Below are 24,323 nucleotides of genomic sequence, written 5' to 3'. Positions count from 1 at the left end.
TTATGGGCAGATACAACCTTACCATATTGCTGTACATCACACTCAGTTTGTACTGTAGGTTGATCCAGTCAACAAAAAATAGCCGGGTTTAGCTTAGAGTTTATTATCTTGCCACAATGACTTGATACTATCGTAAGAGGCATGCACACAGATAATGTTCATATGGTTAGATCCTTAGTACAATGCATTTTTAAAACCATTACTCGGCGGTAAGGCTTTTTCTGTCACAGTGTGTGTGATTCACAGTTCTTTCTTTCTCTCACAAGGCTGAAAGCCAACATACAGGAGGCAAGATGTTTGCAGTGATTAAACCGTGTGACTTGTTTTTACATGAGCACACTACTAGACAAGTTTCTTTTTTTGTTTGTTTGTATGTACAGACATTCTAATACTGCGTATGGCAATGGAAAACAGCTCACACAACACAGTACATTCACAATCCACTCATAGTACATTATGAGCTTCAGTCAGGAACACTAAAGATGAACATACAGTAGAATAGCACACAAAAATGCAACTTCAAGTTTCATACACATGATTTGGATTTCAAAAGCAGAAAGTATATTAATAGTTTTTGCTGAGTTGCATGTTATTCAAATGTGTGTGGTTTTTGTGTTTATACATGGGCTTTTTAGAAAGAAACAAAACTTGCACACCCCATAAAATGACTTGTTGTTATTCAGAGGTTGAATTTTTGTATTGCCGTTAGATGATGTAAATCAGAAAGATATGGCATTTTCTTCCATAAAACCATTGCTACAAGCATTGGTTTGGTTCACAGACACATAAGACCATCAACTTAACATACTTAAACCAGACATATCAAACAGCAAAGTCATTCCCAAAGACTCCCTTTTCATGTTCGACTAACTATACTGTACTAGCAGGCATTAAACTGTGTCTTGGTCACTGCTGTCTGCTTTCAAACCAACAGGAAGTTTTATTAAATATGTACAAAGCAACCATGGCCCTTTTCCGGGTTCCTTCTGTCCCTATATTAGCAAAATACGTATGTATTTACACAAGAAATAAATAACAATAAAATAAAATGAAAACGGGTATACAAGAAGTACTGTATTACATGATATGAATATAAAAAATAAATTGTGATGCATTCGCTCAGTTCTTGCCATCTCGCTGAACACAAGACCACAAACAAATAAATACGTAGCATAAACAATATCACACTCTTCAGCTGGTAAGATGAACAAAGCGTCCCAGGGGCCAATGGAATCGGCATTGCATTTTAAGCACAAGGAAGATGATAAACATTAAGTCAGTGGTTCTCAAACCAATGCATTTAACCGCGGACCCCAGTTTGAAAAAACTTTGTGCCAGGGACTCCAATAAGATAAGATTTGTTTCAAACATTTTCAAAGTTACTCAATCTACAAGCTCACCGCGCGTCGAGATTGTGACGCACTGTGAGCATGTAGTATGAAATAGGGTTTAAGTGATTACGCTGATTTTGATGCTATGTCACCAAATTTTGCTGGGGACCCCCTGGAACCCCCTCAAGGACCCCTGGGGGATCCCCGGATCGCACTTTGAGAACCGCTGCATTAAGTCATCAGCAGAGGAGGGGGAAAAAAGAGAAAAGTCTTCTGGGCACAGAGAGAAGCCATCCTTTTCAGTCATTGGTCAGCTTGGTTTGCCCTTTATGACTACGGTAACCAACCACAGCGACAGCATGTAGAATGGTCCCTGTCTGTCGTTTATATGTACATAGGCGTCTCCTGTCCTGTTAGGAGTCTGAACATGGCTGCTGGCATAGTCTTCATGTGAATCTGGAGATGAAAGAAATTACATTTGGAATCTCAGCAAAATTAGCATCACCTTTTCTCATCAATGTGTGTGTGTGTGTGTGTGTGTGTGTGTGTGTGTGTGTGTGTGTGTGTGTGTGTGTGTGTGTGTGTGTGTGTGTGTGTGTGTGTGTGTGTGTGTGTGTGTGTGTGTGTGTGTGTGTGTGTGTGTGTGTGCATGCGTGCGTGCGACGTGCGTGCGTGCGTGTGTGCGACGTGCGAGTGCATATGCACATGCATGTGTGGACTAACCTCGCCAACAGAGTTTGAGAGAGCCTGAACTATCTTCTCGTGTGCTGTGGCCACCACACTCTGGCCATTTATCTCTATGATTCGGTGGCCCACGCGGACCCCTCCTCGCTCTGCGATGCCCCCACGCATCAGGCTGCAAATCTGTGGTGTGAAGACAACAGACCAGAACAGATTTTTTTTTCTCATGGAGACCTGAGTAATATGCTCAGTGTATGCCATTGGTAGAGTGACAGGGATTAAAGGAAAAACAAATCTCACAACTTAAAATCTTTGTTAGGTCACGTCCTAATCTATGATTTGTGAAACAGCATGAAAGTAGCCCCCCCCCACTAGTGCTGTATTTCCTAAACAAATGGCACAATATGCAGAATTATTCTTGCTGTTCTACATACAGCCAACCAGTTGGCAAAATAGCAGATCGAGGCGCTAACCTTTGCTTTTATGAAATATCCGAGATCATTATAATTTAATGGAAGAACATCTTCTATGGCTTCTAAGAACATCAATTTTCAATTTAAGCAATAGAACACGTATTCTATTGCTACTTTGACCCATTCTAATACTCTTTAATGTTATGTTAAAAATGTCTGAAATCATCGTGGTGACTGGGCACTTTAATCCGTGGAGTCATCTCTATGTCATGACTAGGTGATGACACTGGAAACTGTGTGGAGTCAACCTGAGGCCACGAAGCTGACATTGAGAGTGAAGAGATATGACTATGACAGCATAATTATGTTTAAAAGAACAAAATGATAAACTGACATTTTATTAAACCCAGGCTAAAGATAAAGATAATGAGCTTTTTACCGGGAACTGTTTGTTGCCAGAGCCAAAGGGTAATTGATCACCTTACTTTGCTAACATGAATTTTAAATGGTGAAATACATTTTCAGGCACACATACTCATCAACTTGGATGTAATCAAGATCAGCAACAACATAAAAGCATTTATTCCGTGGCAGATGCACACTACGGCAATAAGTGACAATGTTAAAAAAAATTATAAATACAATCTTGATTAACTTAGCTCCAAAACAAATGTATCGTACGCGTGTACTTACAATGCCATTCTGGACACTAAAGCCCAGCTGATACTTCAGATCTGGCCTCTTGATAAGGACAGTGGTGACAGGAGGGCAGCTGACAATGTTCAGTTTGACATGAACCTGGTTCTTCAAGCCCTTTAACACAGGTACACACGCACGCACACGCACACACACACACACACACACACACACACACACACACACACACACACACACACACACACACACACACACACACACACACACACACACACACACACACACACACACACGTTTGTATTAATATACTTGTTTATGAATGCCATAAAAAAAAGGGACAAAAATTAAAATATCACCCTAACCCTGCTGCCAAAAATAGCAGCTCTACAAGCTCACAATGTGGCGTATCATGTTGCAACGCGTTGTGAGCTTGTAGATCGGCTTTTTTCGTGGCACAACACTGTCCCGAACTCCAACCCTAACCCCTAAACCTAACCTCTAAATGCCCAACCTAAATATTGTCCTAATTGTTAATCTAACTCTTTCAAAAATCTTTAATAAAACAAGACACACACACTCAGAAAATACACAACGTCAAGACCTTTTCTTTAATTCATGCTGCTGTTTTCTCTGTATTTGTTTCTCCGTCTAGGGGAATTGTTAATATTCTAGTCATTAAATATGTTTTGTATTTTCTCTCTATATCTCTCCTATACCTTGATGATTCCCTGACAGGTGGCGAGGGGCAGCCCCACTAGGCTTGTGTTGTTGATTGACATGATCTGGTCTCCGATGCTCAGTTTGCTAGAGCGTGCCGCAGGCCCGCCGTTCATCATGTTGGCTAAGATGACTGTGGGCAGAATGGATCCCCAGCCAGACTCTACAATCACCACGCCGAGAATCTCCCCTTTACCCTTCTCCAGCTGCAGCTGTAGAGGACAAGAGGACAGAGAGGGGGGGGGGCAGATTATTATCCAATTAACCCATTGAGACCTGAAGCCGATTCTACATGTCTCCTAAATCTCAACTGTTTTCTGAAAAACGTATGTTTCTATATCAGTGGTGCTCAATCTTTTTCATGTCAAGGACCCCCAAAATGATATGTATTTGGCCGCGGACCCCCATCAAAATATTTTGTTCCAGGGACCCCCCAGAAGCAAAGATTTGCGTTAAAAATGTTCGCTTTAAAAATATATATATTCAAAGATTTGCACACATTTTCACGATTTTTCAAAAATAGCAGATCTACAAGCTCGTAGCGCGGCACTCGGTGCCGCGCTACGAGCTTGTATATCTGCTATTTTTGAATAGCCCAAAGTGTAAAATAATGCTTTTGAGCTCAAATCTAAAATTGACACAATTCCAGGTCTTAACTCTTTGACTGCGGACGACGCGATAACGCGTCAAGTGCTACTTTGTCCAGTTGGCCGTCGACGCGCTCGACGCGCTGGACGCGCGTTCATTGTTTAATCTCTGATTGCGCTATGCTGCTTAATATTCAATGTTATTCTCAAGTTCCACTTACTTCACGGACATCTGCATCCGGTTTCATGGCCTGGATTCCGTTTCCGGTTTTTGATTTTTTTCCCCAGTCATTTTCGTCCAAAATAGGTAAATAAACGGGTTTTCACACGGTATAACGGACAAACGGACAGCTTCTCTTCTATAATCTATGGTCTGGGTGACGATCAGTCATCGCCGTCGTGCATCACAACGTAATTTTCGCTGATCAAAACAATCTGGGTGACGTCACATCCGTTTTCATGTTTTTCCTTGTCTAATCTATGAAGAAGGGTGAGAGAGACCCAACGACATGATCACGCTGTCATGTGCTGCTCTCTGCTGGCGGATTTGTGCTGGGTCTTTATATTATGTGTCCTTAAATTATTTTCATGAGAAAAATTCAAAATAAAAAAATAAAAAAACACGAAAATTGCTGGCACTGGGGGAGTACTTTATGAAAATACTCTGGCAGTCAAAGAGTTAATGGGTTAAAACGCATCTGAGTAACCACTTTAACCATTATTTTATACTTTGGCAATTCAAAAATAGCAAATATGCAAGCTCATAGCGTGGCACCGAGTGCTTCTTTGAATGCATATATTTTTTTAAACAACATTTTTTAATGTTTTTAATGTTTTTAAAGTGAAATTTACCACCAGTGTGCAACTACAGTAAGTATACATCAGGCTTTAGTCGTCAGTTTTACAACACGTTGCTGTCGGGTGGAAACCTTGAATGTCCAAATGGATCCGACGTAGCTATTATTTAGTCACAAGCTCTTAATAATACTTTTCATTCGTTACATATTTATAAATCCCACAGACAGACCCAGCATCCCTATTTTGGGCATGTCATTATAGGAAAATTGGGTATTTTGAAAAATTTGGCATTTTCTCTACTTCTGTATTACATGATGCAAGTTCAACATAGGGCATTCATTTATGAAAAAAAAAAACATACAAATATTACACACGTAGATTCGTGGAGATACAAGGTTTCTACCTGACATCGATGAAAGGCTCTGTCATGTAAAAGACTTTACCTCGCCATATGTAAGAAATCACAGACAGAGACACATGCTGTACAATTGTGCTTGGAAATGAATCAAATGATCAGAACAAAGAGAGCGAAAGAAGACAGAGAATGAGTGAGAGAGGAATGAGAGAGAAAGACTGGATTTCCTAATCAAAGAAACAGCGAGCTGGAAAGGAAGCAACTGCATGAAAGTAGCAGAACCTCAAAAAGGGAAAGATGGGGGAATAGGAGGCCAGCTGGGTTGGCACCGTTCCTGGGGGAACTGCCTCAGAAGAGCAAAGAGACTGGTGCTCATCTGTACTTTGAACACGCACTAATCTCAGACATTCCCAGTACAGGTTACCTAAGAAATACCCAGAGTTAATGCTTTGAGCACAGTGCACCATCTGCCTTTTCATCTGTTCATCCAGTTCACAGCTATTGTATGGTTATGGTACTGTAGCCAACTAAACTGGCACTACAATTACACAGTCCGTCACTCACGCCACTGTTAACTGAACTCAGTTAACACTCGAGATATTGTTGTGTACCTGATTTTGGATGCAGAAATAATTTATACAAAGTCTCTATTTCCCTCCCACATACACAGAGAAATAACACAATCACCGCACAAGGCTAGAGTATAGTTTTCAGGGCGTGGCTCTGTAGGAGGCTAGCCATCTGTAAGAGGGTCTGTGTGTTTATGTGTTTGGAGCTCACAGCGCGTCGCGTTGTGAGCTTGTCGATCTGCTATTTTCAGCGAAAACTTTCCCCACAATACCGAAGCTGGGGTTTAAGTGGTTAACTTATTTTATTCTGACTTATTTGTATTTGATCTTTTTTATCTTAACTATTTTGTAAGCTGTTGAGGAAAGCTTTGTTGTCTGCACTGTTGCCATGTAAGCTGTATTGTATGTGCATGTGACAAATAAACACCTTGAACACGATACACATGGCAAGGCATTAGATTCCACAACAAACCTCTTTGCAATTTTCAGAGTTGGAGAAGTGAATGAGGTCGTCATTGTACATCTCTTGGGTGTTGATTATGTCACTGTATTCTTTCTGGCTCAGGTCCTCAGGGTTGATGCCATTGGCTCTCAGGAACTCCTGGTAAGCAACGCTGAATGCCTGGCCAATGGACTGAGCAATGAGCTGGGCCTGGGAGCAATACAAGAAAAGGCACGGTAAAATCCTCAGTGTACAGTTCATTCTTATCCCATTCAATCCGGGAACGCATACTGTGTTATTTTAGATTTCTTTGGCTATTCAAAGAATAGAAGATACAGTATACAATATATTATGTTGCTATATATCAGTGTTTTAAAAAAGTTTTCATGTCAAGGACCACCCAAAATGACATGTATTGACCCCCACCCCCCCATCTCAAAATATTTTGTTCCAGGGACCGCCAGAAGCAAAGATTTGAGTTAAACATGTATATATATATTCAAAGATTTGCACACATTTGAAAGATTTTTCAGTTCAAAATAGCAGATCACTATGAGCCTAGATCTGCTATTTTTGAACAGCCAAAGAAATCTAAAGTGACACAGATGCGTTCCCGGATTGAATCGGTTAAAGTGTACATTTTGTTGTTCTATGAACACTGAGGATTGTGCTGTGTGGGTAGAGAGGTACAAGATGTTGAAATCAGAAATACAAGAACGTTTGTAATAATGTGTGTTCAGTGTCAGATCTACTTTGGCCTCTCCTCATTGAGAATGATGCACTCCTATAATGATATTATGAGAAAGAATTATGTGCTATCACACAATAGTGGCATTGATTCACTGGTCAAATACGTCAGAATCAATACAACAATATACATTGATTTTCATGCTCAAATGCTATTTGCTTTCATTTCCATCACAGACTGCTGCCATGAATTTTGCTCATACTGAAAAGATGATCCATAAACCTGATCGGAAATGTAGTTTTTACTGTTTTTAATTCATAAGGATCACCAGCTGTCATATATCAAAGTAGCTCAGGGCAATAAAAATGTTCAGATTTTGCTGCGTGCTGGTATAATTGTTCCTCTGACAATTAATGAGTATAGTGAGATTTCACATGCAGAAAGTGCTATGGTTTACTTTCCTATCAAGCTAGCATTAGAACATATGGAGTAGATGGTCACAGGACTCCCAGAACACCATACAAGACAATACAATACCTTGACCATACTGAACTTATTAAATAATACATTTACTAGAATAGTTTCAGCCTGTACAGAAAAAAAATCATCATGGGGACAGTAAACAGCAGATGAAATGCCATGGCAATAAAAACAATCATATCATTCCTCTACATTATTCTCCTGACATTGTCCCATTCTAAGCTACAGATGCATTCCACCAACAATGGTACAACATACTGTACATCCTCACACAAACATGTAAGCACCACATCAAACATAACTACAATAACAGCAGAAATGGTATATAATAGAAAAAAAAGATAGTTGTTCTTGTTGCAACGGTGACTGACTATTATAATACTCACTGGCATTTAAAGCCTGGTAGCTAATTAGCGAGGGCATCATTAAGCAAGAACAATAAGGGAGCTAGCAGTCATACTGGCACAGTCTCCAAAATGCTGACCACACTATACAACATTATTCTTCATTGTAAAGTTCAATGTTAATTTAACACGTACAGTGTACAAATGGATAAATTACACTGCAGATTTCACTGTGTTGTAGCCAAATGTTGCTGGGTCTGAAAAGAAGATAAATAATGTCTCCATGATCAAAACACCCAGCCAACGGCGGTCATTTTACAAGACGTAGGTTGGTGTCAGCCTCCTTTATAGTGCTTGGGACTGTATTCACACTTTCTCTGATCCGTTTTGTTTTTGTCATTTCAATCCTTCATGTTTGATGTAACTGCAACTGCTTTTAAACTTGTGTTGTATCACAAGATAGGAGAACGTTTCTGTTTTGTTTTGTTTTATCATTGATGTGAATATTGATGTGAAAATGAAATTGTACCGTGCAAATGAGGGCAACCTCTATGTCTTTCGAGAATAAATAAAGGTTTGAATGATGTGCAAATAACAGCCCATTCATTCTACTATCTAAAATTGTCTATTATCTTGTATGAAAGTGCTAGGAGTTACTCGCTGACCTATTTTAAACTTTGTCTAAAATTGTCTATCCACAAGCTCACAACACATCGCATAGAATTTTTAGTTCTTATACTTAGATACTGTAAGTATATTTTGTTGCCAATACTTTTATACTTTTACAGAGTACTTCTTCCACCGTTGCATCCAAAATAAAGTGCAGGTGTTGGGCCGACAGATATGAGCCTGCTGTGCACTGCAAAACTCTTGCACAGATTTATTACCACACGGCGGTGAGGATTGGAGCCTCCAGGCTCTTCTTCAGATAAACCTATCACATAACCTCTCACCCACTACCAATCCTCTAACGCAGGGTAGAGTAATAGTAACATTGATATAGTACACAGTATTTTGGAATTCAACTTGCCTCTAGTCTAAAGGCATCCAGTACATTTCAAAACCCTAGTTAGAATCGATCACACTTACATCCTCGGACTCAAAGACGTGGCAGATCATCTTGTATTGCTTCTTGGCCTCGGGTGCTCCGGGCGTGGTTTCGATACAGTCCTGGGAGGCTGTGCGTGGCATTCGGCGTCTCGCCATCAGAACCACGATGTTCCCAATGTCAGCAATGTAGGATATAGTACGGAGCGCATTGTCCATCATTGTCTCCTGCGGGCACAGCAAACAAAGTCACATGCTATAATTATTACTTAGTATTAAAGCAATGTAGGGATTTCTGTAAAATCTCTGTTGCTGCTTAAAATTAAAACAAAATGAGCATCAAATGAGCAGTATTAATAACAGTGTGTGCTCCATTGGCAAATAGCGGTTTATGAAGCAAAACAAAGTGGACATACAAGGTTTCCACCAGACAGTGACGATAATATCGTCACTGTATATACAGTATCCTTTACTGGCTCTCACCTGTGAGTCTGCATTGAGAACTTTGATCCTCTGGGTGGAGATGAACAGGTCCACCTCGGTCAGGGTCTGAGTGTCTCCCTCCGAGTTCTGCAAGGAAACAAACACAAACGGCAAAACCGCACGGCGGGTTAGTGAGCTCCGGCTGCACCATGCAAGCAACCCTGTTCTGCTATTAAAGGGCAAGACCACTTTGGTAGAGGTTTGTGTTGTGTAGTTACCTTGCCATGATGTAACTCCAAAGGTGGACCAGAAATAAAAAATAATTGCTCCATTGATTAGAAATTCATAATTCAAAATATGCTCCTCATTGACTTACATTGTACGTTGAAACAGCTCTCAAAGTCACTCTTTTAGCACATAAACGAACACAGACAAAGTTGATTCAGACAATATACAGTACATCACCAAACCCATTACTGTTTTCTTATAAAAAAAATATTAACTTCCTGTTGATTTTACCATTTGAAGATCCGGATCCAGATCCGTGGATCCAGTTCGGGGTTTTTCTTCCTAATACAAATGGCAAAATCAGTTAGTTAACATTTTTATGAAATCAGGGTCAGTTCGTTTACGTGCTAAAAGAGTGACTTTGAGAGCTGTTTCAGCGTGCAATGTAAGTCAATGAGGAGCATTTTTTTTATTATACATTTCTAATCACTGGAGCAATTATTTTCTATTTCTTGTCCACCTTTGGACTTACATCATGGCAAGGTATCAACACAACCCAAACCTCTACAAACACGATAAAGCAAACATGTCTGTACTGGAGATGATCAAATTATACCATAACTCAGTGGTTTTCAAAGTGGGGTACGGGTTGTGAGATTGTAGATCTGCCATTTAAAAAAACGAATCTTGAAAAAATATATTTGAAACTGTTTAACAACACAAATCTTGCATGGGGGTACAAAATATTTTCAGATATACATATTAATTTGGGGGTCCTTGACAAGAATAAAAGGTTTGAGAACCACTGATTTAAATATACTTCTGGAATCAAATGTGGACGATATCAAAGCCTGCATGCATGGTGTTGGGCTCAGTTAACCCCTTAAGTGGTTTACACTTTGTCGTACTCCAGTGTCGCATGCATGGTGACAATAACCAAGCTCACATTGTAGGATGGGAGTTTGTAGATCTGGTATTTTCGCAGGAAAATTAAAGGCTCCTATTTTCAATATCATCTCCATATATGGGTCCTCCTCACTAATGCTCACAATGGGACGGTAGCATTTCTGTCTACGTGCTCTTTGTCTCACAGGTGGACTGTGGAATGTGTGCATGGTTCAAAAATGTGCCTAGTACTGCCTACCCATGACATCATGAGTGGTAATTTTGGGGAAAAGAATTGAGGCACGAACAATGGCTTCTATTTCAGCAAGCCAACTTTCTGGGAAGAGATAGGCTGTAGTTTCCATTAGCTTGGAATCTCTATCAATGATGTCATTGGTAGGCAGGTTTCTGAACAACCAGGCAGCCCACCTCTGAGATACTGAGTAGACAAAATGGTGCCCGCTTATAATAAGCATTAGTGAGGGCCAATTATATAAAGGTTGAAAATGGGTGATTGGGCTACTTTTGAGAATTCCACAACGTGTCGTGATGCGACGTATTGTGAACATACACGTAGATCTGCTATGTTTACTATTATATAGCTTGAGGAACCAAATTGAACAGGGCGCCACTTCTCCATTCAACTTCAATGGATGTGGGCGGCCGCCATGTCGCCCTATTACTTTGAATGGTGTGCTCGTTCTTGATTGATATTTTTTTAACATTTCAGGAAAATGTCTAAATGTTAATACAGCAATGATTTTGATTAAAAAAAAGGAAATGTACTTTGTAATTTGTACCATTGAATACTTTAGTACTCCAGTACTTTGAGAGCAACTTTCACTAGTTGAGTAATATTTGACCAGGAGGAGTATCACAAAATGATAGTACTGAAAGTACAGTGGTTGTGTACTTTGCCCACCACACTGGTAGGGTCAGTGTGGGGGTGAGGCAAAATATGCAGGAAAGAAAAGCCGACAGTTGTTGTGCGGGCGGGAGTGCTGGTACACATCAGTTGGCATGGCGTGGCATGTGGGTGGTGTACTGGCACTGTAACAGGAAACAGCTTAGCACTAAGCCCTTACCAGCTGCCTTGTTAACGCATTCAGCATCAACAACACAGAACAGCTCTGCACATTCCCTTCTAATTGCTGTGCTCTGCGGCGCAGCCTAATGAAATTATGTTTGATTTTTGCTTAATTAACAAATGCACAAAGCATTTAAAATTAGCTGCATGACTATGAATATTTTATAAAAACATACTGTAAAGCAGCATTCATTAATATTTGGTCATGTGTCTGAAAATGTGTCTAACATTTATCTTAATATTAACTTCTTAATTTACTTTCCCACACTCTATGGCTATGAGCATCATGTGACTAATAGCATCTTTTGTCCTGCTATGTCAACTACGATTTTACTGTTCTCCACAAATGCAGCATAATTATGGGCATTGGACGATCAATTAGCTCTCATGGAGGAATAGCATAGGATGAATGTCAACAACCACATGGACCCTAACGTCCCCATTCTGGGCGGCTCATAATAGGCAAACATTCGGCGAAAACAGCCGATCTACAAGCTTGATCGGCTATTTTCGGCAATGGGATTTTGTGTAGAGAGAAAATGGAGGGAACCAAGTGCTGTATAGAGGCCTGAGGGAATCCAGTCAATTAAGTACGTAGGGTTTAAGTGGCTAAGCTGTCCTTGATGACTTCAAGGTCAAAGTGACTTCAAGAACAAGCTGAGTGTTCTCTGTAGACAGTCTTCCTCCACACTCTATCTCGGCCCCAAGAAAGTGGTACGTTTTAATAAGAGAGAGAGTGAGAAAATGAGGCTAAATTATACCTAATTCCATCATAGGACGGTGGAGGTGACACATTGGGAGCTTGTAGATCAGCTTTTTTCAGCAAGCGACCCATTTGTACAACTTATTATAAAATCAGTGCTTAACAGGAACAGGCTTTAAAGCGGCTGTTTACCAAAGGGTTTCCGATTACTACGATAACAATTACCTGTACAACGGTTGCAAATAATTAAAGTTGATAAAACCCCATCTGATTTCAAATGAGCCTCATGGCTAATGTACAAACTTCATTGTACGACAATAGCTGTCACTATTTGTGTCAATGTGACAAATGTGAGTGAGAAAGACAGGGCAGGAAAATCCCCCCCCCCCCCCCCCCACACACACACACACACACACACACACACACACACACACACACACACACACACACACACACACACTAGGACACACGCACAAATGGAAGGCAAACAAAAAGATTAGGGAGGATTAATGCCTGATTTATACTTGGTTGGGCAACAGAAACAGCAGATCTACAAGCTCCCAACGCATTGCAGCGCAAAAGAGAGATCGGCTATTTTCGGTGCGAGACACCAGCATGCAGCTAAGTATAAATCACCCTTAAAGGTGGTCATTGGTTTTCTTTTGTCTTTTTCTTTTACACACCGCCTTTTTCTTGATTTTGGCAGCCTTCTGTACCCTCTGGCAGGCAGGCAGGCAGGCAGGCAGGCAGGCAGGCAGATGTTTGGACAGGACATGGTCGTCACACACAGGAGCACCAAAACAACCCCAGAAGGAATAGGAGGAAGAAATAAGGAAGGTAAAGAAAATAAAGGAAAATACCCCCAAACTAAACCGAACAGCAGGTGTGCTATCGCTTTACTTCAGAAACTATGATAAATCAACAAAAGGTATGTGGGTAGGGGTGTGTGTGTGTGTGTGTGTGTGTGTGTGAGAACTAGACATTGAGGAGCATTTTCCTGGAACTCCCAAGAAAAATGGTTGTTTGATACTGCAGTCGTGGACCCAAAATAGCCGATATACAAGCTCACATGTTGTGAGCGCGCACGCATGTAAAATAGCGTCTGTGTAGTGTATGCATGCATGCATGCATGTTTGCAAGGGTTTGCGGTAGCACAGCTGTGTTGGCAGTGGGAGACAAATCAAAACAGCAATTACAGAAGGTAATAATTGCTCTTTTTCCTTCAAACACAACATATTGAAAAGCATGCAGAGATGAGCTGACATTGTCCCAACATGTGAATAAGGCAGGGATACGAGGGATGGAGGGTGTTTATTTCTATCTATTACAGATCAAGGACAGTTTTGAACCTTTTTTTACCTGAACAATGTTTTCATCAACAGCACCAGCAAAAAGAGCAGACGTACAAAGGCTCCCTATTCCAAAAGGCTTTCTAACCACCGACGCCATCCCAATGAATGCTTCCATGGTGCACTTACGACTCTTACATTCAGCAAAAAAAAGATGAGAAGAGAGGAAGTTCCACTGCATCAAACAGTTAACGGCGGGCCAGATGCATCACAGGAGCAGGACACATCAACAGACAAAAGGAGCGAAGCACTGGAGCATCACTGACAATTTTGTATTTATTTATAAGGTGCTAAATAGCAATGACGAATGTTTCGATGCCAAGTGCATCTTCATCAAGGTCATGACTTTGATGAAGAGTTTGTCCCAACAAACAAGGGAGAGAACAGAGACTATAGAGGACATCTATGTGGGGGATCACATTACTACCATCTAGGTTTAGGGCAGAGGGAACAGCCTCTTTGTTGCCCAGCATCGCCAGTCAGCGTTTACCCACCCAGACCCAATGACCATGATCTTAATCTCTGAGGTGCAGTGGTGGAAAAAGTACTCATATTCTTTACTTAAGTAAAAGTATCAATACTGCGATGAAGAAATACTCCGTTAGAAGTCCCATAATCAAAATGTACTTGAGTAAAAGTACAAAAGTGTTGGCATCACAATTTACTTAAAGAACCAAAAGTAGAAAGTACTCATACATACTGTCCCATTTCACAAGTTTTCAAATGTGTGAAATGTATAAAAATCTTTTGAAAATAGCAGATCTATAAGCTCACAATGCGTCACATCGCAACGCATGGTGAGCTTGTAGATCGGATATTTTCAAATGGCCATAATGTGTATAGGGTTAATGTATGTTTTGTATAATAATCAAAATCTACAAAGTAACTAACTAAAGTTTTCAAATAATTGTAGTGGAGTAAAAGTACAGTATATGTCTCTGAGATGTAGTGGAGTAGAAGTAAAAGTATAGAAAATTGGAAATACTCCAGTTAAGTAAAAGTACCTCAAAAGTGTACTTAAGTACAGTACTTGAGTAAATGTACGTAGTTAATTTCCACCACTGCTGAGGTGTCAGGTTGAACATTTTCTTGACTGAGTATATTGACCTGCAGCTACAGGGAGATAACAGAGGGTGTCCCCCTAGGACGTTAATCTCCTATAGGGTTTTTCATTTTGTAACATTTCCTCCTGCTCATCTACTTGGCTCTCAAGTGAGGCAGACATCCGAGCCTTTCAGCAACTTCCAACGGTGCTGCTGCAGAGAAGCCACGGAGATAGGAGGAAAAAAGCGAGTGGGCGATGAAGCTGCATAAATATTACATCAAAATGCTGCAAGCATCGTGCCAAAACAGATCTGCATAAATAAACTATACAGGGCTGTTACATTATACCTGGAGCACTGTGTTCCTGTTTCAAGCAATTCAACACTGAAGGCAGTGCCTAGATCATTGTGTTTTCTTCTCTTTTTTTTAGATTCATTTTTGGCGTTTATATGTTTCATTTCAGATGAGAGAGTGTGCAGAGACAGGAAACCAAGAGCAGAGAGAGACGGGAATCTGATTCAAACTCGGGTCCTCGTGCTCACAAGGAGCATATGGTCTGTGCACTAACTGGCTGTGCCACCAGGCACCCCAGTGCCAAGGACATTCTAACGTAGTTTCATCTGTGGCACATGGAGTGCGTCTAAGCACATCAAGGCATTGTACGCCAAGAGTGCATGAATTTGAGCGTGTCAATAATACAGATGGAAAACTTGCGACGTCTCCATCTCAGAGCAACATTTGCATTTATCTCCATGGGCAGAGGAGCAGAGACAGAATGAGCTAAATATTCCTCTGAACCAACCAAAAGAGTTTGAGCTGTTGCCAGGGATCCTTGCAAGGCCTTTTGTAAAGGGAAACAGAGAGAGAGAGAGAGAGAGAGAGAGAGAGAAAGAGAGAGAGAGAGAGAGAGAGAGAGAGAGAGAGAGAGAGAGAGAGAGAGAGAAATTGAGACGGAGTAAAAGAGAATCAGATTGGAGAGCTGGTGTATGGTGCCAGAAGTGGTGTAATGTAATCACGTGCATTTACTCAAGTACTGTACTTACATACAATTTTTAAGTACTATCACTTGAATAGACTTCTACTCCACTACATCTCAGAGGCAAATCGTGTACTTTTTTAAGTATTTGAAAACTTGAAGGGTTATACACGGTTTTCAACAGTTTTCAAAATCTTTCTAGCAGCAAGCAAGAAAGCGATCACGCGTCGCTGGTATCAACAGGATCCACCAACCAAAGACAATTGGATGGACATAATAAGGGAAATATACACTATGGAAAAACTGACTTTCATACTCAGACTACAAGAGGACAAATCACACAAATACTGGGAAAAGTGGTCATCTCTCTTTCAGCCCATGGACAATGTATAACCAATATGTAATAGAAAAATAACTAACAATTGTAGAATACAGCCTCGTTTTTTTTGTTTTTTTTGTTTTTCTTGTTTTTCTTTTTGTACTGTCCTGTTTTGTTGTTTCTGTTCCCCCCCCCCCACTTTTATGTTCTGTCTTGTATTATTGTATGTGTATCTGTCTTTTGAAAATCCTTTGTTCCAATAAAAATTGAAAAAAAAATCTGAAAATATTTTGGGCCACGGGCCCCCCAGAAGAGAAGATTTATGTTATTAAAAAAAATTCCAAACATTTTCAATATTTTCCAGCAGTTTTTAAAAATAGCAGATGTGCAAGGTCAGAGCGCTGCACGAAGTGACGCGCTGTGAGCTTGTAGATCTGCTTATTTTTTTGCACTTTGCTCTGATGTCAAAATAAACAAAATCAATCAATCTCTCTCTCACATTGATTGGATGGCATCTCCTGGGGTGTAAACAAACACACCATGATGTAAGCAGCTCAGAATCCTCTAAAAAGCAACCCTTGACTCAGTCTGAGGGGGATACAGCTCCAAAGCTTCTCCACAACTAGATCTACTTCTAATCATCTAATCCCTCAAAAGGAGAAAAGAAAAGCAATAACTAACCGCAGAATGGCATGACAGCAGACATGTTGATTGGATAGCTAGAGATCAGAGGAACATTGACTAATAGCTATCTCCAGGCAGAAGAAATACAGCACACATGTTTTACACACACATGTGTGTGCGTGTGTGTGCTTGTGTGCGTGCGTGCGTGTGTCAGTGGCGTAACGGAGGGGTAGCAAGTGATGCGTGCGGGGGGGGCCACCAGCAGGGGGGGCCCCGCCTGCACTGATACAAATATTTTTACAGCAAAAAAAGAAAAATGTTGATTTATATTGGTCAAATAGAACCGAATCAGACCTGAATTAGACCCGAAATGTTTCGTGCGTGCGTGCGTGCGTGTGTGTGCGTGCGACAAGTATGCCAACATTATTGTGTGTAACAATGTTCTGCCTTATATGCACTTTGTAACTGGCTGTTTTGCCATTATCTGACTGCACTAGCAGTGTTTATGTCCTTTACAAGGCATTCTTGTACTTCTGTTTATGTGGACATAAATAAATATTTTCAAATGTGTGTGTGTGTGTGTGTGTGTGTGTGTGTGTGTGTGTGTGTGTGTGTGTGTGTGTGTGTGTGTGTGTGTGTGTGTGTGTGTGTGTGTGTGTGTGTGTGTGTGTGTGAGTGAGTGTTCATGCATACGTGTGACGTGCGACGTGCGACGTGCGACGTGCGACGTGTGGGTGTGTGTGTGTACCTTGACCCTGCTGACAGCCTCCTGTGCTTGCATCATTCGTATATTCTTGGAGGGATTCCTCTCAGACAGCAGCTGAGTGGAGCCCAGATAGTTAGCAGCGAAGATGATCCCATCAATCAGGTCCTCTGGCTCACAGGGTCCTGGGACTGCGCCAGACACAGAGAGAGAGGGAGAGAGAGAGAGAGAGAGAGAGAGAGAGGGAGGGAGAGAGAGAGCGTGGAAGGGAGGATGGTGGTCAATGGGGCAGAAGGACAGATGGAAGTTCAATGGAATTGGTGTGGGGCTGAAGGCGTATTGCAATCACAAGCAGAGACGTTGCTTTGTGGAGGTCGGAATGGGGTGAGGCATGCCTCTAGTTGTATATTAGCCAAGACATTGGCATCACATTGAGGAGGGATTGAGCTGTGCACTGGCCAGCAGTGTGTAGGAACCATGAACTGGTGGAGCGGCAGTGCTGGCAGTAGAGTGGACTGCAAGGTTATTATAGTTTTGCCATTTTCAAAAGATTTTATCTTTATTTCATTTTGACTTTATGTTTTCGATATCAGTTTAGCTTTGTTTTTATTTAAGTTTTTTTTATTGGTTTTGGTGTGGTCATAGTTTTGTTAATTATAATAGGGCTTAGTCAGGGGCAAGATTCAACAAGGTCAGAAAAATAGCTTGTAGATCTGCTATTTCTGAAGATGTTTGACAAAGACTAAAATTAAGGACATTTTCTATGGTTTGTTTTAGTTAGTTTTGTAAATACAAGTACTGTTTCAGTTAGTTATCTTTTTTTTTCTCGGAAGCCCAATTTTTTTTTTCTATCTCAGTTATGTCAAATGTTTTTCAATTCTAGTTTTCGTTATTTGGTTCGTTTTAGTTAACTATAATAACCCTGGCTGACAGTATAGGGTGGACTGGAATTGATCTGCTTCTGCGATATGTAGATGTGGACTTTAAGAGACCCACTCATGATCTGAGAAACAGAAAGGCTCCTTTCATAGCATGTCATCATGTTTACAACTGCCCAGAGGCTAGCTCTGAGGCAGAGATAATGCTTCAGAACAATGATACCAAGCCTCTAATGAGTCACACTGAAAGCAACAGAAGTCCTCAGAATCAATAAGGCTAATTGCCTTTACAAACTCATGACTGAATCACAGAGCAAGCTTCTGGCAAAGAGACATAATAATAATAATAATAATAATAATAATAATAATAATAATAATAATAATAATAATAATAATAATAATAATAATAATAATACTACGCTAATGGGATGGGAAACTTACCATCAACAAAGCTGGGGAACGATGCAGCTTTCTTTGTTGGCTGGAAAACAAAAGCAGCATGTTGACAAATGAACATGATACATCAGATATACTTGCAGTATAATAAGCATCTATGTATCTTGGGCTATTATCTCTAACAACAGATGAACGCAAAACACAGAATCAACAGGACATAAAGTAAATAATCTGGTCAGTGGTACAACTTGTGCCATGTCTAATGTTTATTACCCTGCCAACGGCGATGAATGGCGGCGTATTGTAATCAGTTCTGTCTCTGTACGTGTCTGTAGACAAAATCACTTTTAGTAGAGTAATAATAATCAGCAGGCTGCCAAGAAAAGTTTTAACTTTTGGCTCGGAAAGGTGAAAGGTCACATCCACCATTGAGGTCAGACATAGAAAAAGAGATGTTGGTGCGAACAGGGTTTTGTGCCCCCGGGTGTGTTTCATTTTCTGTTTGTAAAATGCCATCAATAGCCACATGTGCTTTTTAGGTCTGCTGTGCAGCTAGCCTTGGATCAAATAGCCTTGGATCTGTGCCATTGAGCTATATTATATCGATATGTGCCGGAAGTTGTGGCGCAGCAGGTATAACGGGTAACATCCGTAGCTTTAGGGTAAGCACATTATATATGAATTTGTACAGGGAGAATGTAGGGGCCTTAAACACAGAACTCCAAACACTATTTGGGGAAAGCCACCAAGACTAAAGACCAAGATAAAATAAATCTATGACCGTCTTGATCCAAGGCTATACTGTGCAGCAAACACAGGCAGAGAGTGCAGAACGGGCGTGGCATCGGACCATGAGATGTAATCTTGCATGGTCTATATGGGAAATGGAGTTGGAGACGGGTTGGATGGTCCAAAATAGAAAACACCTGACATCCTGAAACGAAAAATCACCAAAATGCCATCCCTGCAGAACGCTCTACCATGAATAAATGGGGAAATGGGAAAAAAGGAGGCTGTCAGGTGAGGCTGTAGAGAATGCAGCGAAGCCCAGAGAAAGATGGGGCTGGGTAGGAGCTACTGAGATGTATAACACTCCACAGTCTGCAGCCTTCTATATTATTGGATCTTCCAACCTGCACATCGTTGCTGTCAGGCAGAAACCTTGTATCTCCACATTTCCTCAACTTTGTCATGTTTTTGAGTAAATCAATGCCCTACCTCGTCATACATACAAAAGCAGCAACATTTCAGCGATGCAACATAGGTTTGCTATTTTAGAATTTTCTTTAAGTGAAAGTGGTTAAGTCTTTCTGTTGGTTTTATAAATATTGAACCAATGAAAAGTATTAGCAAGAGCTTGTGACTAAATAATAACTACATTGTATCTATTGGAACACAGGTTTTTTTTTCCACTTCCTGAAAAAGAACCGCTTTGGACATATGAGGTTTCCACACAACAGTACCTCCAACACAGACCCCAGTTTATTGTAGCCATGAGCGCGTGTGTGTGTGCCTGTGTGTGTGCCTGTGTGTGTGTGTGTGTGTGTGTGTGTGTGTGTGTGTGTGTGTGTGTGTGTGTGTGTGTGTGTGTGTGTGTGTGTGTGTGTGTGTGTGTGTGTGTGTGTGGGTGTGTGTGTGTGTGTGTGTGTGTGTGTGTGTGTGTGTGTGTGTGTGTGTGTGTGTGTGTGTGTGTGTGTGTGTGTGTGTGTGTGTGTGTGTGTGTGTGTGTGTGTGTGTGTGGGTGTGGGAGGGGGGCGATCAATGTACAGGACACATCTATGGCAGACATCTGTGAAAAATGACTCTCATAAAACTGCACGCTTCGAACGCTTTTCAATTACAAGCACACTATCACGCTGTACACCTAGGTTATGGGATGGGGGATGTAATTACGCAATTATTCCTTTACCCGGATGGGATGTTCACATAACTGCACGCAAACACACACACACACGCGCGCACATGCACACGTGCACATAAACACGCACAATCATTTGTTTGATCTATCTTGACATGAAAGGTAGCGTAGCTAATTTGCACGTCGTAAGGTTAATGAAGAAACATGGTATCATCAACATCCAGCATCATCTTACCTCTGGAACATTGTTGTTCTCCAGGGGGACGTTGAGGTCGGAGCGCTGCTGTTTCCTAGGCTGCTCAGCACCGTTGTTCACCTGGGTCACAGCGGGATGGCAGGTGTGAGGTGCAGTCACATAGAACAGAACAAGAATTGTCAAAGGACCCCCATAACTCTCAGACTTACAGACCTGCAGTGGTGTAAAGTAACTAGGTACATTTACTCAAGTACTGCACTTAATTACAATTTTGAGGTACTTTTACTTCACTAGAGTATTTCCAATTTTCATTACTTTTACATTTACTCCACTAAATCTCAGAGGCAAATATTGTACTTTTGCTCCACTACAATTATTTGACAACTTTATACTAGTTACTTTGTAGATTGAGATTATTGCAAAACATACAATAACCACTTCAGCCCTATACTTCAGCTATTTGAAAATAGACGATCTACAAGCTGCGACGCGTTGTGAGCTTGTAGATCTGCTATTTTCTGAGGGTTCCTGGACCCCACTTTGAGAACCACTGGTATAGAATACTGCCGCATAATTCAAACTTTCATAAGCTGTCTGAGGCACAGTATCACTGGTAATGAAACCCTGCTGGTAACAAAACCTCTTTCTCCACGGCATAATGGAAAGTGCTGAAGTGAAAAGCGTAGAAATAGGACTTTGTATTGAAACGGAATTGAAACAGCTTATTGGCTCACACAACCCACCAGAGTCCCAATTCCTTATCAGTATTCGTCATGTAACGATTTGCTCACGTAACAATATACAGTCATTAAATTCATCCGATTCATTTTGTGGTCCTTTGGCAGGAATGTTATACTCTCCAAATAGGAGAATTTAAAGAAAGCCTTGTAACTTCACCTAAACCATTCAAACATCTGTTTAAGGTGGCAACGTGTTGTGAGCTTGAAAAACCTTTGAGAATCATTTTGAAAATCCTTGCCTATAATGACATGCCTAAAATAGGGACAACAGGGTTAATGTTCTTAAAATAACATATACTGTAGGCTAGTGGCTTACAGGGTGCAATGTTTTCCTCCTCCAGCAGGGCGTGTGCTACTGTGCTGAGCTCCCTGTATTTTTCAGTAAATCCTGCATCTCCAGCAAAGCAAGGATGTTCTTTAGTGATAAAGCTTCCATTAAGGCACCCATGCATTTGTCCACTCTAGGGTTGCGTGCAAGTGGTATCCTAGTGCCCAGCGCAAAACATAGCATCTGATAAGAGAGGATTGGACGATTGGATCATCTGTCTGCCTGCGTGGGACTCATCAGAAACTACAGTGTACAGAGTGTACAAATGTAATCTAGTTATGTCGTCTGACCCACTTGACTGCTAGCAGTGTGTGGCACACAGAGATGTGCACACACACACACGCACGCACGCACGCACACACGCACGCACGCACGCACGCACGCACACACACATGCACAGTACACACAGTACTGTATGGCAGGTGCATAACAGCATGCTGCCTACAGGATGCACATTCTCTCCTCCTCACACCATCTCACTTTGTTGGCAGAAGGGCTCTGTGTGTGTACGTGTGTGTGTGTGTGTGTGTGTGTGTGTGTGTGTGTGTGTGTGTGTGTGTGTGTGTGTGTGTGTGTGTGTGTGTGTGTGTGTGTGTGTGTGTGTGTGTGTGTGTGTGTGTGTGTGTGGGGGGGGGGGGTGTGTGTGTGTGTGTGTGTGGGCTCCATTCTATGCAATGGGGGCTGCTGGGGAAACTGGATGACAGGGGCAATTCTGCAAATAAACCCCATGGCCAGTGATTTGGCATCAATATAAGTAGAAAAAATGCCTATATGTTATTTTAGTCCGGAATTGTCCTTTAAGGCCTATTTTATTCTTTGTTGTACAACAGTGTCACGCAAAAACAGCTAAAATCTACAAGCTCACAACACCTTGCATCTAGATCTGCTATTTTGGCAATTTTTAAAAATGTATAATCAATTGAATCAATTCGTTCGATTAACATTTGTGTTCGTGCAGTGTGTGAGAGACAAGGATGGGAGGAACATCGCAAGAGGCGATGTGAAGGAGCCAGGGGGAGGGGAAGCTCTTCTCAGGATGGCAATAATCAAAATGTCACCAGTAAGTCATGTGAGCACCTGAACCCCCACACCACAAATCTACTTTTAATCATCTCCAGCAGCGAGGGTCTGCTGTAGAGATTTTGAAACAGCCTGGCCAGTGGCCAGACTGGCCACACATACTCTGTTCATGCTCTGACACTGTTATCTACACCAGAGGCTCCCAGACTTTCCATTTCAAGGACGCCCAAATAGCCATAGCTTTCAGAACAGCATCCACCCGTCTGTTGGACAAGGCCTGAACACCGCCTGTCACCAGGCTGGCCTGCCTGCCACACTGGAACACTTTCCTTTGACAGACTGTTCTTCCTATGTTGGATTACCTCCCTTCGTGTCGATTGTTCCCCTATGAGAACTGCTTTTCCTTTATGGATCTACCATGTGGATTGTCACCTGTGTGTTTTTTTTACCTACCTTCTTTATGTGGACTTGCTGTTGTGCTGCTACTTTTTGCACCTTACATGTATGTCTAACCTCATGTACCAGCTGCTATGTGGACCTGCTGATGCGTTGCCACTCTTTTGCACCTTATGTCTAAACTCATGTACATAAACCAGCTGCTTATTATGCAATGTGTATGTAATTATCTTTGCAACGAAACAACGAATCAACGAAATGATGGAGCTTGCACGAAAACGAATTTCACCCATTGATTTATATCTGTAAACCTGTGACTTGACAAATACATTTGATTCTGATTCTGATTCAGCTTTTGGCTGGTGCCCCCTTATTGAATTTTTGGGGGGTTGGGAACCCCACTTTGTAAAGCACTGATCTACACAGCATGTGCTTTCCAATCCACACTCTCAGTACTCTCTCTTTTCCTCAAGAGGCGTCTTTATTTGTGAGTGATACGCTAATGAACTCCCCGGAGCATTGCATTATTGATGGTGAATTCCCTGATACGTTTGTCTCAAAGCACAGGATTCACCCCAAACTTGATTTTTTTTTTTCAAAGAAAGAGAAAAAAAGCGAAAAAACATCAACCGAGAGAGAGAAAGAGAGAGAGAGAGAGAGAGAGAGAGAGAGAGAGAGAGAGAGAGAGAGAGAGAGAGAGAGAGAGAGAGAGAGAGAGAGACTAGATTAGAAGCTGAGTTTCAAAGATCACTTTGATTCCAGTTCTACTCTTGATCTGTCAGTACTGTGGATAATCACAGTTTCAAAGGGTAATGAAGGCAGCAATTAACATCAAATCGACAGGAATTCAGCTAGATCTGTCTTTCAGAGACAGCATAACCTGTCATAACCTGTCATTTCTACCGCATCAACAGCTGAGTGTTCTTTACTAACCACCACACACATGAATCCTATACATTTAGTTGACCGGATTCCCCCAAGGCTCTATACTCTCTATAGTCTATACTACCCCTCTACACCAAATCTCTTCATCAAAAATAGCAAATCTACAAGCCCACAAT

General features: G+C 41.3%; 1 protein-coding gene across 1 annotated transcript in view; it reads right to left on the bottom strand.

Annotated features, from left to right (window-relative positions):
* Nucleotides 1-28: 28 nt before the first annotated feature.
* apba2b (amyloid beta (A4) precursor protein-binding, family A, member 2b) overlaps nucleotides 29-24,323 on the bottom strand; it is a 79,186-nt gene continuing 54,891 nt past the window's right edge. The window contains exons 6-15 of the mRNA XM_080432459.1: nucleotides 20,818-20,898; nucleotides 18,770-18,809; nucleotides 17,496-17,641; nucleotides 9,593-9,679; nucleotides 9,152-9,337; nucleotides 6,581-6,760; nucleotides 3,799-4,011; nucleotides 3,119-3,238; nucleotides 2,055-2,195; nucleotides 29-1,787 (exon numbers count right to left, since the gene is read on the bottom strand). Of these exons, the coding sequence (XP_080288585.1) occupies nucleotides 1,716-1,787; nucleotides 2,055-2,195; nucleotides 3,119-3,238; nucleotides 3,799-4,011; nucleotides 6,581-6,760; nucleotides 9,152-9,337; nucleotides 9,593-9,679; nucleotides 17,496-17,641; nucleotides 18,770-18,809; nucleotides 20,818-20,898 (1,266 nt within the window). The 3' untranslated portion in view covers nucleotides 29-1,715. The remainder of the gene's footprint in view (nucleotides 1,788-2,054; nucleotides 2,196-3,118; nucleotides 3,239-3,798; nucleotides 4,012-6,580; nucleotides 6,761-9,151; nucleotides 9,338-9,592; nucleotides 9,680-17,495; nucleotides 17,642-18,769; nucleotides 18,810-20,817; nucleotides 20,899-24,323) is intronic.

The sequence above is a fragment of the Gymnoscopelus braueri genome, assembly GCF_963280865.1.
Source record: "Gymnoscopelus braueri genome assembly, chromosome: 1".
NCBI lineage: Eukaryota > Metazoa > Chordata > Actinopteri > Myctophiformes > Myctophidae > Gymnoscopelus > Gymnoscopelus braueri.
Note: the sequence above shows the minus strand (reverse complement) of the source record. Positions and strands in the feature narration are given on the sequence as shown.